At 40.8% G+C, this 16,772-nt stretch overlaps 1 protein-coding gene across 1 annotated transcript; it reads right to left on the bottom strand.

Annotated features, from left to right (window-relative positions):
- Positions 1-15,652: 15,652 nt before the first annotated feature.
- Positions 15,653-16,741, bottom strand: LOC142165439 (uncharacterized). Its single transcript, XM_075223993.1, has 2 exons — positions 16,517-16,741; positions 15,653-16,093 (listed from the first exon to the last, which is right to left on the bottom strand). The coding sequence occupies exons 1-2, from the start codon at positions 16,739-16,741 to the stop codon at positions 15,653-15,655; spliced, it is 666 nt and encodes a 221-aa protein (XP_075080094.1).
- Positions 16,742-16,772: the final 31 nt, after the last annotated feature.

Here is a 16,772-nt window from a genome sequence, read left to right as displayed (position 1 = left end):
TCTTGTTTGATATGGCACACCTTGATTAATTTAAAGGACCTTGCTAACTAATTAAAAGACTGAAGAATTTCCAATCATTAAGGCGAAAGTTTAAAAATCAATGTTAATAATTCGTAAGCTAACAGTACATGAAATCAAATTGAGTTACGGAAGGAGCCCAGGCGGGCTATGAACCCAATGACCAATTGCTCATTTCGCCAACAGGCATGATGATACAAATGGACTCAAACACGAAGCCCATAACTGAGATTTGCCCATCAAAAGGAAACTTAGCATAACTGGGCAAATGCTAATAGCCCAATTCAGTGATTTAAGCATTAACAATTGAAGGTAAACTACATTGTTGTAAAGATTTAGAATTTAGAAAACTGATTATTAACAGTTCATGCAGGATGTTTCATCATTTTAAGCCACCAATTCGAATTCCTAGCAAGAAGAAAAACAATTTAAAGTTTCAGATAGACTTCATTCATTAACAAAGGACTTGGAACTGCCTGACTCCGAACCTCGAAAGAAAGCAATCACTGGCTGATTTTACCTAAACCAAATAGGAGACTTTTGTATTGCAACATGGCACAACCAATTTTATGCATCTTAAAATCAGAACTACTACATAATCAATATTTAAACTAACACACTTAGCGGCTTCAGTAGGATATTACAACCATTCGGATCAGCTATCAAATACAATATCGTGCACTGAATTCGTTCAAACACCTAAACTAACATCTAGAAGAGGTAAACAACCTCAAGTTAGTTAATGAAACTCACATGTCTAACTTCTGAACACAATCTCACATTAGAACTAATAGTACCAAAAGCATGGCTAAATGTATCTAACAGCATTCTTATTAGCCCATAACTCAAGCCATACTAGACCAAATTACTCATCCGCTTTACAAATGCTTTAATAATAACTTAATGAACACACAACCATGCAACAGGACTACATGAACACAGAACCAAATAATCAACATATACTGCCATAAAACATGGCATCATCAGCATGCCCATTCCCATTTCAATATGTCATTTGAAGTCGAATATGTACCTGGTTACATCAAAGACAAACAAGAGTTTTGAGAATCAACTTAAAGCAAAACCAAGCCAGCAAGTATAGCAGCAGAGATCAGTAGTAAAACAAAATCAAACAGCTTCCAGAGATCCAGCAATTTCAGCTCTTTAAACCATTTTTTTCACCAAAACAAAGCAAGAATTCTTTGAAGGTTTTAAATTCCAGTTGAAATTCAAGATTAGTGAGCTGATTCACAACCAATCCCACCCCAAAAGATGCAGAAATCTCAATGTGTTTTCAGAATAACTTTTCTCAGCCGTTTTTCTTTTTAGTATTTTTAATCCCTAAAATCTGACTTGTGAAAGAAGAAAAGATGCCTTTATAGGCAAGTCTTAGGGCAACATAAAAGGGATCCATATTTTCCCTTTAAACCTTTTGATATTTTTATTTTTGCTATTCAATCCCTAGCTTAAAATCAGTATTTTCAGTAAAGTCTCAAAGCCAGCTTCTAGGAAGCTTTCCTTAGTCAGCTACAAGAGATTCACCTGCCCAATCTCCCTAAGCTACCCCTAAGATGGCTATTATTTACTCTGAGAAATGAACCAACAAAAATGAACACTTGGGCCAAACGGCCCTTGAACCTGTTACCCTTTTGGTTAATTTGCAATGGGCTCATTGGCTAGGAAACAATCTGGGGGGGGGGGGGAGCAAATGGATTTTTATTTTAAAATACAGAAAATTAAATATTAGTTTTTTCTTTTATGACTTTTATGAATCATGACAGAAGAATCAACCCATTTATCCGACTTAACCAATTCTCTCTTCTTTTACTTCAACCAGCCTTCTCTGATTAACAAAACTAACCACCCGCCTCTTTAGCTTGAAAGCCCCTCTTAGCAAAGAAAAGGGAACAAACAGACGACCCGACTGAGAACGGAACAAAAACAGAAACAAAAAATAAATAAATAAAAGAAACTCGAAGAGCAAAACTAACCGATGCTGGTCCAAACTCTGATGAACAGAACTCTTGGCCAATAATAAAAACTGTAACACAAGCACTAGCCAGAAAATATCTAAATGGATAGTGCTTTATGTCACAATTTTTGTCATTTGCCCAAAGGAAAATAAGAGAGGATGAAAACTTCGACTCAGGCAGTCGGCGAGGCACAAATCCAGTGACATCCTCTTGTCAAGGGTTTGGTGCCAAACATGGCCATCTCTTAGGGAAACCAAAACAGGAAGAGAAAAGGAAAAAAAGAGATGGTACAAGGTTGGATTATCGGCAAACTTGGATTTAAGATTTGGATGGATTGGGCAATCTTTGGCTAAAACTAACGGTGGATTCGGAACGAGGAGCCAACGGGGGTGACATGGTCAAGATTTGGTGGAGTTTGGAGATCCGCCGCCATCGGTGGCGAATTTCGGTGGGTGGCGGGCAGCGGTGAAGATAGAGAGGCGAGAGAGAAGATGAAACATGTCTTAGGTTACTCGAGTTTCAGACAGTTTTAATTAAAATAAAAGGTAGATCCATAGCCGTTGGATGATGAAAAATGATCGGCTGAGATACGTTTAATATAATTTAACTCAAAACGACGTAGTATCGCCCCCATACTACGTCGTTTCAAGGTTTCCATGACTGACCACTTGGACCAAGTAAAACAACGGGTTTAAACGGGTAATATAGGCAAATGGGTTGGGCCTGGGAGATTTTAAATGAATAGCCCAAAATCTGACTTCTTTAAATTCCTTTCTTTTCTTCTTTTTTTATTTAATTTTCATTTTCAAAAATTCTTTTCTTTTCAAAATTAAAACCTAAATTAATTTCTAAATCAAATTATCCTACCAAATTAGATTAATTACTCAAAATAATACTTACCACAACTGATTAATTACCAAATTAAAAGAAAACTATAAAATTCGAAGCTCAATGCAAAAAATGAGTTATTTTTGTGATTTTTCTATTTTTTTAACACAACTAAATCATTAATTAATTTAAAATACGAAATTAAATCCTAAATGCAAATGCAATGTATTTTTGTATTTTCATGAATTAAATAAACCGAACACGCACAGACAAAATGCAAACAATTAATACAAAATGCTACAAAAAATCTACGAATTTGTAAATAATGGGAAAATTATTTTGTTTTGAATTTATGGGAGTAATTCATATACTGAAAAAATCACGTGCGCACAACGTATAAACAGCGAAAATGTAATTTAAGCGGAAGAAAACAATAAAATATCTCAAATATGTATCTATTACAACTGCTTAGGCCTTAATCACCCAAAACCTGGTGTCACAGTATCACAGACGGTCTAAGACTGCTGAATACAAGGTCTGAAAATAAAAGACACACTGTTTCTGAAGCAAAAAGATGAAACATGATATAAAAGATAGAGGAGTCGCCAGGGCCTGTGGACGCCTGCAGGTCTACCTCGGGTCTCCGCGTGGACTACATGTAGCCTCCAAACTACGGCCCAAGAGCTGCTCCAGGATCTGCACATAGTGCAGAGTGTAGTATCAGCATAACCGACCCCATGTGCTGGTAAGTGCTAGCCTAACCTAGGCGAAGTAGTGACGAGGCTAGGACCAAACCACCAAATAAACCTGTGCAGTATATAATATACAATGGAAAGTAAAGAAGGAATAAACAAATAAAGGTGGGAGGGGGAAAACATGCTTCGGGGAATAACAGGTAAAAACAGAATATCAAGAGAATTATAAAGGAACCAAAATCCAACTACTAACAAGGATAAGGAAAACAAAGGCAGATTTCACTTTCATTTCACATCTTCTTGCAGGCGTACAACCCGATCCCATTTCATTTACCTTGTTGCAGGCATGCAACCCGATCCCATTTCACATATCTTGTGACAGGCGTGCCACCCGCTCCTATTTCATGTATCTTGTAGCAGGTGTGCCACCCACTCCCATTTTAAATATCTCGTGGCAGGCGTGCCACCCGCTCCTATTTCAAATATCTCGTGGCAGGCGTGCCACCCGCTCCCATTTCAAATATCTCGTGGCAGGCGTGCCACCCTCTCCCTTTTCATGTATCTTGTGGCAGGCGTGCCACCTGCTCCCATTTAAAATATCTCGTGGCAGGCGTGCCACCCACTCCCATTTCAATTATCTCGTGGCAGGCGTGCCACCCACTCCCATTTCAATTATCTCGTGGTAGGCGTGCCACTTGCTCCCATTTCATATATTTCTGTGGCAGCGTGCCACCCGATCCCAGTTACAAACCAACAATAATCACAAAGAATCTCGGCAAGGGAGCAAGAGCAATACAACAACTTTCCCGGCAAGGGAACATTATAATTAAGACAACATCCCGGCAAGGGAACAATGATATTTCAACAATATCCCGGCAAGGGAACAATAATATCAAGACAAATATCCCAGCAAGGGAACGATAATGATAATAACATGTGAGGCACAATAAACCACAACAGAGTCATCAGAATTACAATACAAGACTCATGAGCATTCTTGACACCTACGTATAGATACTCGTCACCATGCCTTTACGTCGTACTCCACAATTAACATGTAGCAAATAAGACACAACTCCTAATCCTTCAAGCTAAGGTTAGACCAAACACACCTCGATGCCATGAACACAATTCACGTTTCAATTATAGCTTTAGCCCTTGATTCCACCACCAATTCTCTCGAATCTAGCCACAAGTTACTTCATTACATCAATAAAGGCTAAATTAATCAACCCCAATGCATGAAAATGAGTTTTTTCAAAATTTTACCCAAAAAGTCAAAAATCGTCCCCCGAGCCCACATGTTCAAAACCCAAGGTTCGAACTAAAACCCAATTACTCATTCCCCCACGAACCCAAATATATAATTTGTTTTGGAATCGGACTTCAAATCGAGGTCCAAATCCCCAATTTTTGAAAAAACCTAAGTTCTATCCAAAACACCCAATTTCCTCCATGAAAATCATTGATTTTGAGTTGAAATCATATTAAAATATTGTAATGATTGAAGTAAATAAGTTAAAATTAACTTACAATCAATTTGGAAGAAGAGTTGTTCTTGAAAAATTGCCCTAGGGACTTTGTATTTTGAAAAGATGTGAAAAATGGGTTAAAAATCGTCTAAGTATAAAAGATGCAGATGTGGGAATTGCGAACAGGGGTTCGCAATTGCGAACCCCGACCTCTGTTGGGTTGGGAAATACGAAGGGAGGCCTGCATTTGCGAGCTGGGAATTGCGAACCAGGCATCGCATTTGCGATCACTTGCCAAATTGGGAAACTTCGCATTTGTGAAGATCGTCTCGCATTTGCGAGAGGGAGATGGCGTGGGTTTCTTTCGCAATTGCGACAAGCCGCTCGCATTTGCGATATCGCATTTGCAAGCAATGCTTCGCAATGCAAAGCCTGCAGGCCTGCTATGCACAGCTGAAAAATCTGCAATTTTCTAAGTTTGAAATGCACCCCGTGGCTTATCCAATACTCACCCGAGCCCTCAAGGCTCCAAATCAAATATACACACAACCTCAAAAACATCCTACAGACTTATTTGTATAATCAAATCACCAAAATAACATCATGAACATCAAATTAAACCTCAAAATCAATGAAATTTCTCAAAACTTCTTTAGACATCAAATTTTGCATTTAAGGTCTGAATCATATCAAATGGATTCCGTTTCTTACCAAACTTCACAGGATTATCATAAGTCACATATAAGACCTGTACCAGGCGCCGAAACCAAAATACGGTCAAAATTCATTTCCAAACCTTATAAACAATATCAGAAAACAATTATCTTCAAAAATTCATTTCTCGGGCTTGAGACCTCGGAATTCGATTCCGGGCATACGCCCAAGTCCCATATTTTTCTACAGACCCTCCGGGACCGTCAAATCACAGGTCCGGGTTTATTTACCCAAAATGTTGACCAAAGTCAAATTAATTCATTTTATAGTCAAAATTTATCATTTTCACAGATTTTCACATATAGGCTTTCCGGCTACGTGCTCAGACTGCGCACGCAAATTGAGGTGATGCTAAAAGAGGTTTTTAAGGCCTCGGAATGTAGAATTCATTTTAAAAACAAGTGATGACCTTTTGGGTCATCACATGCTCCACCTCTAAAACAACCGTTCGTCCTCGAACGGACATAAGAAGGAAGTACCTGAGTCGGGGAAAAGATGGGGATAATGGCTCCGCATATCAGACTCGGACTCTCAGGTCGATGCCTCATCAGGATGACCTCTCCACTGAACATGAATGGAAGAAAAGCTCTTCGATCTCAACCGACGAACCTGCCGGTCTAGAATAGCTACCGGCTCCTCCTCATAAGACAAGTCTTTGTCCAACTGGACAGTGCTAAAATCTAACACATGGGATGGATCGCCATGATATTTCCGAAGCATGGACACATGAAACACTGGATGCACAGCTGATAAACTCGGATGCAATGCAAGTCTATAAGCCACCTCTCCCACTCGATCAAGAATCTCAAATGGGCTATTGAACCTAGGTCTAAGCTTGCCCTTCTTCCCAAATCTCATCACGCCCTTCATATGCGACACTCGAAGCAATACCCTTTCACCGACCATGAATGCCAAGTCACGAACCTTGCGATCGGCATAACTCTTTTGCCTGGACTGTGCTGTACGAAGCCTATCCTGAATGATCCTGACCTTGTCCAAGGCATCCTAAACCAGATCCGTACCCAACAACCGAGCCTCTCCCGGCTCAAACCATCCAACTGGCGACCGACATCTCCTACCATACAAAGCCTCATACGGAGCCATTTGAATACTTGACTTGTAGTTGTTGTTGTAGGCAAACTCTGCTAAAGGCAAAAACTAATACCACGAGCCTCCAAAGTCAATGGCACAAGCTCGGAGCATATCCTCCAAAGTCTGAATAGTCCGCTCGAACTGCCCGTCCGTCTGAGGATGAAACGCTGTGCTCAACTCAACCCGTGTGCCAAACTCTCGCTGAACTGCTCTCCAGAAATGCGAGGTAAACTACGTACCTCGGTCTGAAATAATAGATTTGGGTACACCATGAAAACGAACAATCTCCCGAATATAGATCTCAACTAACCTATCGAAAGAATAGGAGATTGCCACAGGAATGAAATTTGCTAACTTGGTCAGCCTATCAACAATAACCCACACTGCATCGAACTTCCTTTGAGTCCGTGGGAGTCCAACAACAAAGTCCATAGTGATACGCTCCCACTTCCACTGAGGAATCTCAATCTTCTGGAACAGACCATCAGGCCTTTGATTCTCATACTTAACCTGCTGACAATTCAAACACCGAGCCACATATGCAACGATATCCTTCTTCATTCTTCGCCACCAATAATGCTGCCGTAAATCATGATACATATTCGCGGCGCCCGAATGAATAGAGTACCGGGAGCTATGGCCTCATCTAAAATCAAATCTCGAAGACCATCCACATTAGGCACACAAACTCGACCCTGCAATCTCAAAACTCCATCATCACCTAAGGTAAACTGCTTGGCACCTTCGTGTCTCTAAGGACACACAAATGGGGATCATCATTCTGCCGATCACGGATACGCTCCAATAAAGAAGAACGATCGATTGTGCAAGCTAACGACTGGGCTTAGAAACATCCAACCTCATGAACTGATTGGCCAAAGCCTGAACATCTAAAGCAAGCGGTCTCTCACCGACCAGAATATAAGCAAGACTACCCATACTGGCTGACTTCCTACTCAAAGCATCGGCCACCACATTGGCCTTTCCCGGTTGATATAAGATGGTGATATCATAGTCCTTCAACAACTCCAACCACCTTCTCTGCCTCAAATTCAACTCCTTTTGCTTGAACAAATACTGCAAACTCTTGTGATATGTGAACACCTCACATGCCACACCATACAGATAATGCCTCCAAATTTTCAACGAGTGAACAATCACTGCCAACTCTAAATCATGAACCGGATAGTTCTTCTCATAAATCTTTAGCTTCTGCGAAGCATAGGCAATGACCTTGCCATCCTACATCAACACTGCACCAAGTGTAATACGAGATGCATCACAATAAACTATATATGGCCCTGAACCTGTAGGCAATACCAACACCGGTGCTATAGTTAGAGCTGTCTTGAGCTTCTGAAAGCTCGCCTCACACTCATCTGACCATCTGAACTGGGTACCCTTCTAAGTCAACCTGGTCATCGGGGCTGCAATAGATGAAAACCCCTCCACGAACCGACAATAGTAGCCTGCCAACCCCAAGAAACTCCAAATATCTATAGCTGATGCTGGTCTAGGCTAGTTCTTGACTGCCTCAATCTTCTTCGGATCAACTTGAATACCCTCTACTGATACAACATGACCCAGGAATGCAACTAAACCCAACCAAAACTCACACTTCGAGAACTTAGCATATAACTGACTATCCCTCAAGGTCTTGAGAACCACTCTAAGATGTTGGTCCTGCTCCTCCCGACTGCGGGAATATATCAAAATATCATCAATGAAGACTATCACAAATGAATCCAAGTAAGGCCTGAACACTCGGTTCATCAAATCCATAAAAGCTACTAGGGCATTTGTCAACCCGAATGACATCACCAAGAACTCATAATACTCGTACCGAGTGCAGAAAGCTATTTTAGGGACATCGGATGCCCTAATCCTCAACTGATGGTAGCCAGATCTCAAGTCAATCTTAGAAAATACCTTGTCACCCTGAAGCTAATCAAACAAATCATCAATCCTCGGCAATGGATACTTATTCTTGATTGTAACCTAGTTCAACTGCCGGTAATCTATACACATTCTCATCGATCCGTCCTTCTTCTTAACAAACAACACCGGCACACCCTAAGGCGAAATACTGGGTCTAATGAAACCCTTCTCAAGGAAGTCTTGCAGCTACTCCTTCAACTCTTTCAACTCAGGCGGGGCCATACGATATGGCAGGATAGAAATGGGTTGAGTGCCCAAAGCCAAATCAATGCAAAAGTCAATATCCTTGTCGGGTGGCATACCGAACAGGTCTGAAGGAAAAACCTCAGGAAACTCACGAACAACAGGCACAGAATCAATAGAAGGAACCTCGGCACTAGAATCACGAACATATGCCAAATAGGCCAAACGCCGCTTCTCGACCATACGCCGAGCCTTCACATAAGAGATAACACTACAGGTAGAATGACCAAGAGTCCCCCTCCACTCTAAACGAGGTAAACTCGGCAAGGCTAAGGTCACAGTTTTGGCATAACAGTCCAAGAGAGCGTGGTAAGGTGATAACTAGTCCATCCCTAATATGACATCAAAATCGACTATGTCTAGAAGAAGCAAATCTACACGAGTCTCAAGACCTCCAATAACAACTATACATGAACGATGGACTCGATCTACCATAATAGAGTCACCTACTAGTGTAGACACATAAATAGGATCACTCAAAGAATCACTAGGCATAACCAGATACAGTACAAAATAAGATGACACATACGAGTATGTAGACCCTGGATCAAATAACACTGAAGCATCTCTATCACAAACCAGAACCATACCTGTAATAACTACATCTTAAGCCTCAGCCTCGGGCCTAGCTGGAAGAGCATAAAATCGGGGCTGGGCCCCACCACCCTGAACTACATCTCTAGGACGACCTGCTGCTGGCTGGCCTCCACCTCTAGCGGCCTGAGCTCCACCTCTACCTCCACATTTAGCACCTTTACCCCCACCTCTAGTTGGCTGGGCGGGCTGTGGGACACTCGGTGCCTGAACCATGGCACAAGAACCCTGATGCTGAGAGCTGCTTGATGCTCGAGGGCAATATCTAGCAATGTGCCTCGTGTTGCCACAAGTAAAACAAGCCCTCAGTTGCTAGGGCTGATTACCCTGGAAACTCTGAAGTGGTGATGCACTGATAGGAGCTGGTGGTACACTGTAGGACTGCTGATCAGAATACTGCATCTGAGGACCACAGCCACCTGAAGCACCGTGAGAAACTTGAAGTGCTGACTGGAAAGGCCTAGGAGGATGGCCTCTACCATACGAATCCCTACCTCCAGACGAGGTACCACTGAATCGGCCTGAATGACGAGGCCTCTTGTCAGACCCCTGACCACCTCCCTACGATAGAACCATCTCAACTCTCCAGGCCACTTTGGTCGCCTCTTGGAAGGAAATCTCACTCCTTGTCTCCCTAGCCATCTGAAGATGAATTGGCTGAATAAGTCCATCCATGAACCTCCTCACCCTCTGTCTCTCGGTGGGAAGTATGATAAGAGCATGACGAGCCAACTTGATAAATTTGGTTTCATACTAAGTAACAGTCATAGAATCCTGCTGGAGACGCTCACACTGTCTCCGATAGGCCTCTCTCTGAGTGATGGGGAGAAACTTCTCTAGAAATAGCTGTGTAAACTGCTCCCAAGTCAATGCTGGAGATCTGGCTGGTCTAGCCAAGCAATAATCTCTCCACCAAGTCTTGGCGGATCTAAACAAGCCAAAAGTAGCAAAATTGACCCCATTGGTCTCAACTATTCCCATGTTCCTGAGTACCTCATGACAGCTATCTAGATAATCCTAGAGATCCTCAGTAGATGCACCGCTGAAAGTGGTAGTAAAGAGCTTGGTGAACCTATCCAACCTCCACAAAGCATCGACAGACATAGCTGCTCCATCACCGGTCTGAGCTACCACACTTGACTGAACTGCTCCGACTGGCTGAACCGCTGGAGTCTGGAATTGGGGAGCTACCTGCTCCAGAGTGCGAGTAGTAAGAGTTTGGGCTCCTCCTCCAGCCTGAGAGACGGCTGGTGCCTCATGAAGCAAGCCTGCCCGGGTGACACTCTCCAAAAGACCCACTAGACGGACCAGAGCATCCTGAAGTGCTGGGGTAACAATAAAGCCCTCTAGGACCTGAGTTGGACCCACCGAAACTGCTGGGGCCGGAACCTCATCATCAAAATCAACCTGAGGCTCCACTGCTGGTGCTGCTGCTTGGGGCTGAGCTCTGCCCCTACCTCGGCCTCTAGCATGGCCTCGCCCTCCGCCCTTCGCGGGAGCTGCTGTTGGGGGCTCATGTTGCTGGTCAGCGGATGAGGAAGTGCGTGTTCTCGCCATCTGCGAATGAACAGAGTAGAAATTCAATTAGCATTGAGAAACCAAACCCCACGATAGGAAAGAATAAATGTGAAGTTTTTCCTAACTTTGTAGCCTCTGGGGGATAAATACAGACGTCTCCGTACCAATCTCTCAGACTCTACTAAGCTTGTCTGTGAACTGTGAGACCCATGTAACCTAGAGCTCTAATACCAACTTGTCACGACCCGTATTTTTCACCCTCGGAAGTCATGATGGCGCCTACTAATGTGAGCTAGGCAAGCCAATCCTTTAAAGTAATTACTTCATTACCCATTTATTTCCTTTTAACAAACATAAAGCGATAACGTATAAACTGCGGAAATTTAATTTAAGTGGAAGAAAACAATAAAATATCTGAAATCTGTATCTATTACAACTGCTTAGGCCTTAATCACCCAAAACCTGGTGTCACAGTATCACAGATGGTCTAAGACTGCTAAATACAAGGTCTGAAAATAAAAGACACATTGTTTCTGAAGCAAAAAGATAAAGCAAGATATAAAAGATAGAGGAGACGCCAGGGCCTACGGACGCCAGCAGGGGTACCTTGGGTCTCCGCGTGGACTGTAGGTAGCCTCCAAACTACGGTCCAAGAGCTGCTCCGGGATCTACACATAGTACAGAGTGTAGTATCAGCACAACCGACCCCATGTGCTGGTAAGTGCCTAGCCTAACCTCGGCGAAGTAGTAACGAGGCTAGGACCAGACCACCAAATAAACCTGTGTAGTTATATAATAAACAGCGGAAAGTAAAGCAGGAATAAACAAATAAAGGTGGGAGGGTGAAAACATGCTTCGGGGAATAACAGGTAAAAATAGAATATCAAGAGAATTATAAAGGAACCAAAATTCAACTACGAACAAGGATAAGAAAATAAAGGCAGATTTCACTTTCATTTCACATCTTGTTGAGCAACCCGATCCTATTTCTTTTACCTTATTACAGGCGTGCAACCCGATCCCATTTCACATATCTTGTGGAAGGCGTGCCACCCGCTCCCATTTCAAATATCTTGTGGCAGGCATGCCACCCGCTCCCATTTCAATTATCTCGTGGCAGGCATGCCACCCTCTCCCATTTCAATTATCTCGCGGCAGGCATGCCACTCGTTCCCATTTCATATATTTCTATGGCGGTGTGCCATCCGATCCCATTTCTTTTACCTCATTGCAGGCGTGCAACCCGATCCCATTTCACATATCTTGTGGAAGACGTGCCACCTGCTTGTGGCAGGCGTGCCACCCGCTCCCATTTCAAATATCTTGTGGCAGGCATGCCACCCGCTCCCATTTCAATTATCTCATGGCAGGCATGCCACCCACTCCCATTTCAATTATCTCATGGCAGGCATGCCACTCGCTCCCATTTCATATCTTTCTATGGCGGCGTGCCACCCGATCCCAGTTACAAACCAATAATAATCACAAAGAATCCCGGCAAGGGAGAAAGAGCAATACAACAACTTTCTCGGCAAGGGAACATTAATATTAAGACAACATCCCGGAAAGGGAACAATGATATTTCAACAATATCCCGGCAAGGAAACAATAATATCAAGACAAACATCCCGGCAAGGGAACAATGATGATAATAGCATGTGAGGCACAATAAATCACAACGGAGTCATAACAATTACAATACATGACTTACGGGCATACTTGACACCAATGTATAAATACTCGTCACCATGCCTATACGTCGTACTCCACAATTAACATGTAGCAAATAAGACACAACTCCTAATCCCTCAAGTTAAGGTTAGACCAAACACTTACCTCGATGCCACATACATAATTCACATTTCAATTATAGCTTTACCCCTTGATTCCACCACCAATTTGCTTGAATCTAGCCACAAGTTACTTAATTACATCAATAAACGCTAAATGAATCAACCCCAATGCATGAAAGTGAGTTTTTCCAAAGTTTTACCCAGAAAGTCAAAAATCGTCCCGGGCCCACATGGTCAAAACCAGAGGTTCAAACCAAAATCCGATTACCCATTCCCCCACGAACCCAAATATATAATTTGTTTGGGAATCGGACCTCAAATCAAGGTCCAAATCCCCAATTTTGAAAAAACCTAGGTTCTACCCAAAACATCCAATTTCCCCCATGAAAATCATTGATTTTGAATTGAAATCATATTAAAAGATGTTAATGATTGAAGAAAATGAGTTAAAATTAACTTACAATCAATTTGGAAGAAGAGTTGTTCTTGAAAAATCTCCCTAGGGAGTTTTGTGTTTTGAAAAGATGTGAAAAATTGGTTAAAAATCGTCTAAGTATAAAAGTTGCAGATGTGGGAATTGCGAACAGGGGTTCGCAATTGCAAACCCCGACCTCTGCTAAGTTGGGAAATGCAAAGGGAGGCTCGCATTTGCAAGCTGGGAATTGCGAACCAGGCATCGCATTTGCGATCACTGGCCAAATTGGGAAACTTCGCATTTGCGAAGATCGTCTCGCATTTGCGAGAGGGAGCTAGCCTAGGCTTTTTTCGCAATTGCGACAAGCCGCTCGCATTTGTGAGCCAGGCTTCGTAAATGCGAAGCCTGCAGGCCTGCTATGCACAGCTGAAAAACCTGCAATTTTCTAAGTCCGAAATGCACCCCGTGGCCTATCCAAAACTCACCCGAGCCCTCGGGGCTCCAAACCAAATATACACACAACCTCAAAAATATCCTACGGACTTATTTGTATAATCAAATTACCAAAATAACATCATAAACATCGAATTAAACCTCAAAATCAATGAAATTTCTCAAAACTTCTTTAAACATCAAATTTTGCATTTAAGGTCCGAATCACGTCAAATGGATTCCGTTTCTTACCAAACTTCACAGGATTATCTTAAGTCACATTTAAGACCTGTATCGGGCGCCGGAACCAAAATACGGGCCCGATACTATCAAGTTTTAATCAAAATTTATTTCCAAACCTTATAAACAATTTTAGAAAATAATTTTCTTCAAAACTTCATTTCTCGGACTTGTGACCTCGGAACTCGATTCCGGGCATACGCCCAAGTTTCATATTTTTCTACGGACCCTCCATGACCGTCAAATTATGGGTCCGGATACGTTTACCCAAAACATTGACCGAAGTCAAATTAATTCATTTTATAGTCAAAATTTATCATTTTTCACAAATTTTCACATATAGGCTTTCTGGCTACGTGCCCGAACTACACACGCAAATCGAGGTAATACTAAAAAAGGTTTTTAAGCCTTGGAACGTAGAATTCATTTTAAAAATAATTTAACAGATTTTATTCAATCGCTGAATGCTAAATCTCTTTCCCCTAATTTCTATTTTGCAGTGACTATGGTGTATACGTTGCTGCATTTACTGAATATGTCAGCATTGGAGAGATATCGATTTCAAAGGAAGACCTTTCTGATATTGATCAACATTGTAGACGCTGTGGAGCTCTACTTTGGGATTATGCTAGGAAAAAGCGAGACATTGGTGCAATTAGTGAGAATGAGGTGACTGACAGATTAGCAAGAAGAAAAGGTCCACCAGCTGCAAATGAGAGAACAAAACTCCGGAAGAAGAAGAAGAATTAGTTTCCCTATTCTGTAGTAAAATTGTAGTTAAAATGTGTAGGTATAGTGGGTTTGTAGTAAAGTTGTAGACAATCTGTTATCTTAGAACAAGTTAGTTAAAACATATTTGTAGCAGATTTGTGCTACAATTGTTTTACCTTTAGTTTTGTTGTTTTTATCCATGAAATTACTACTTTAAATCAAAATACTATGGAGATCCTTTTTTGGTTCAAAATTGTTAGTATTTTATTCCACTACTTTTATTTTTTGTTGTTACTCTTTGTTTTCATTATTTATTTTTACCAGTTGTGAACGAGATAACACAAGTCCGAAAGAAGATGAATTAGTTGTCATTTTTTGTAGGGAAAATGTAGTTAAATTGTTTAAATGCAGTTGATTTTGTAGAAAGGCTGTAGACAAATTGTTGCGTATGAGCAAGTTTGTTGAATGTAGCAGATTTGTGATACAATTATTTTACCCTATGTTTTGTTATTTTATCTAGGATACTAGTGCTAACAATAGGAAATATTATATTATTTTTATCTTGATTGGTTGAAAGTTATTAGTACTTGATCTCATTAATGTTAGCATAAAAATCCTTTAGAACTTAATTATTATGTAGTTATTCTGTCAAACGCCAGATTATGTAGTTATTTTATAGATTTTTTGTAGATACCTTGTAAGAATCATTGTTCACTAATGATTTGTGATATAGATAATTAAGTAATTGTGTGATATTGATATAAATCATTCATAATCCAATCAAGTTATGAAAGTCTGAACTCAATATGCTCAGTAATTAAACAAAACAAATTCAAACCAACTACATTAAGAGTTGAAATCATTTCATTATAGGAAACAGTCTTTACTCAATATATCAACACAATTACACCTCAACTATAATTCTCCCGAACACCTCAACACTTTTTATCAAAAAATCTGTTGACTATATCAAATTTTATTTCTTCTTGGGAGCATTATTGAAAGATCTTTTGTTATGCCCTTTTATTCCACAGTTGCCACATGAAACCTTGTACTTCTTTGCATTTACTTCATCATGTGTTTTGTATCTTTGTTTTTGAGGTCTTCCTAGCTGTCTTTTCCGGGTATGTGGATTTACAACTTCTTCAGTTATATGTTGTGGCACATTCCACTTGCTTTTATAAGGCAACGGGTCTACTGGTGTTTCATAAGTATGCAAGAGGCTCTCCCTCGTATAATAAGAAGAACAATATTTTTCATAAGACTCATCCATGTGCCTTAAAGCAGCCAAAGTATGTGGACAAAGAAGTTCATCAAGCTGGAATTGTCCACAACTACATCTCTTGTTTTCAAGACAAACAATATAGCGCCTCACACCATCTAGAACTGTATGGATGTAATCTATTGAAGCCCTCACCTACAATTACAGTACAAACAAACAACAAATTATCAGCGATATATACAAAATAACTACAAGCATTCAACAATTTATCTATAATATATGTTCATATTTTAGTTTGATGCAATAATTGATCAGATGTTATTGGATATAGCTTACTTTAAGCTTCTGCGACGATGTTCTGTTGTCATTCAAATCTTTGTTGAATTTAAACCCAAGGTATGTGAATGTACCCTTTGCTTTCAATAACTTTTAATTAGTCCATCATTCAAGAAGAGTCATCATGTACTCTAATAGTTCTACTATCGGCAACTCTCTTGTATTTTTTGTTACCGCATTCAATGACTCTGCAGTGTTTGATGTCATAGTCCAATTTTTGTTCACCGTAGCATGTACTCGAGATCATCTGTGATAGCTAATATCATATATATATGCTTTAACACGTGTGTCGATCTTTTCAATCTTTGACATTCTTTCATTAAATTCATCAAGCATGTATGATCGTGCCATGGCAAAGTACAAGTCGCTTAACTTTAGATGACCTTTCTTGAACTTTGACCTTATATTTGTCCAAATATGCCACATGAAAGAATAATGTGACATGCCGGCATAAACAATAGATGTTGCCTTCAAGATACTGTCATTTCGATCAGAAACAACACACATATTTGGTCTTTCACCATATGCATGTTTGAAT

The sequence above is a fragment of the Nicotiana tabacum genome, chromosome 10 (genome assembly GCF_000715075.1).
Source record: "Nicotiana tabacum cultivar K326 chromosome 10, ASM71507v2, whole genome shotgun sequence".
Taxonomy (NCBI): Eukaryota; Viridiplantae; Streptophyta; class Magnoliopsida; order Solanales; family Solanaceae; genus Nicotiana; species Nicotiana tabacum.
Note: the sequence above shows the minus strand (reverse complement) of the source record. Positions and strands in the feature narration are given on the sequence as shown.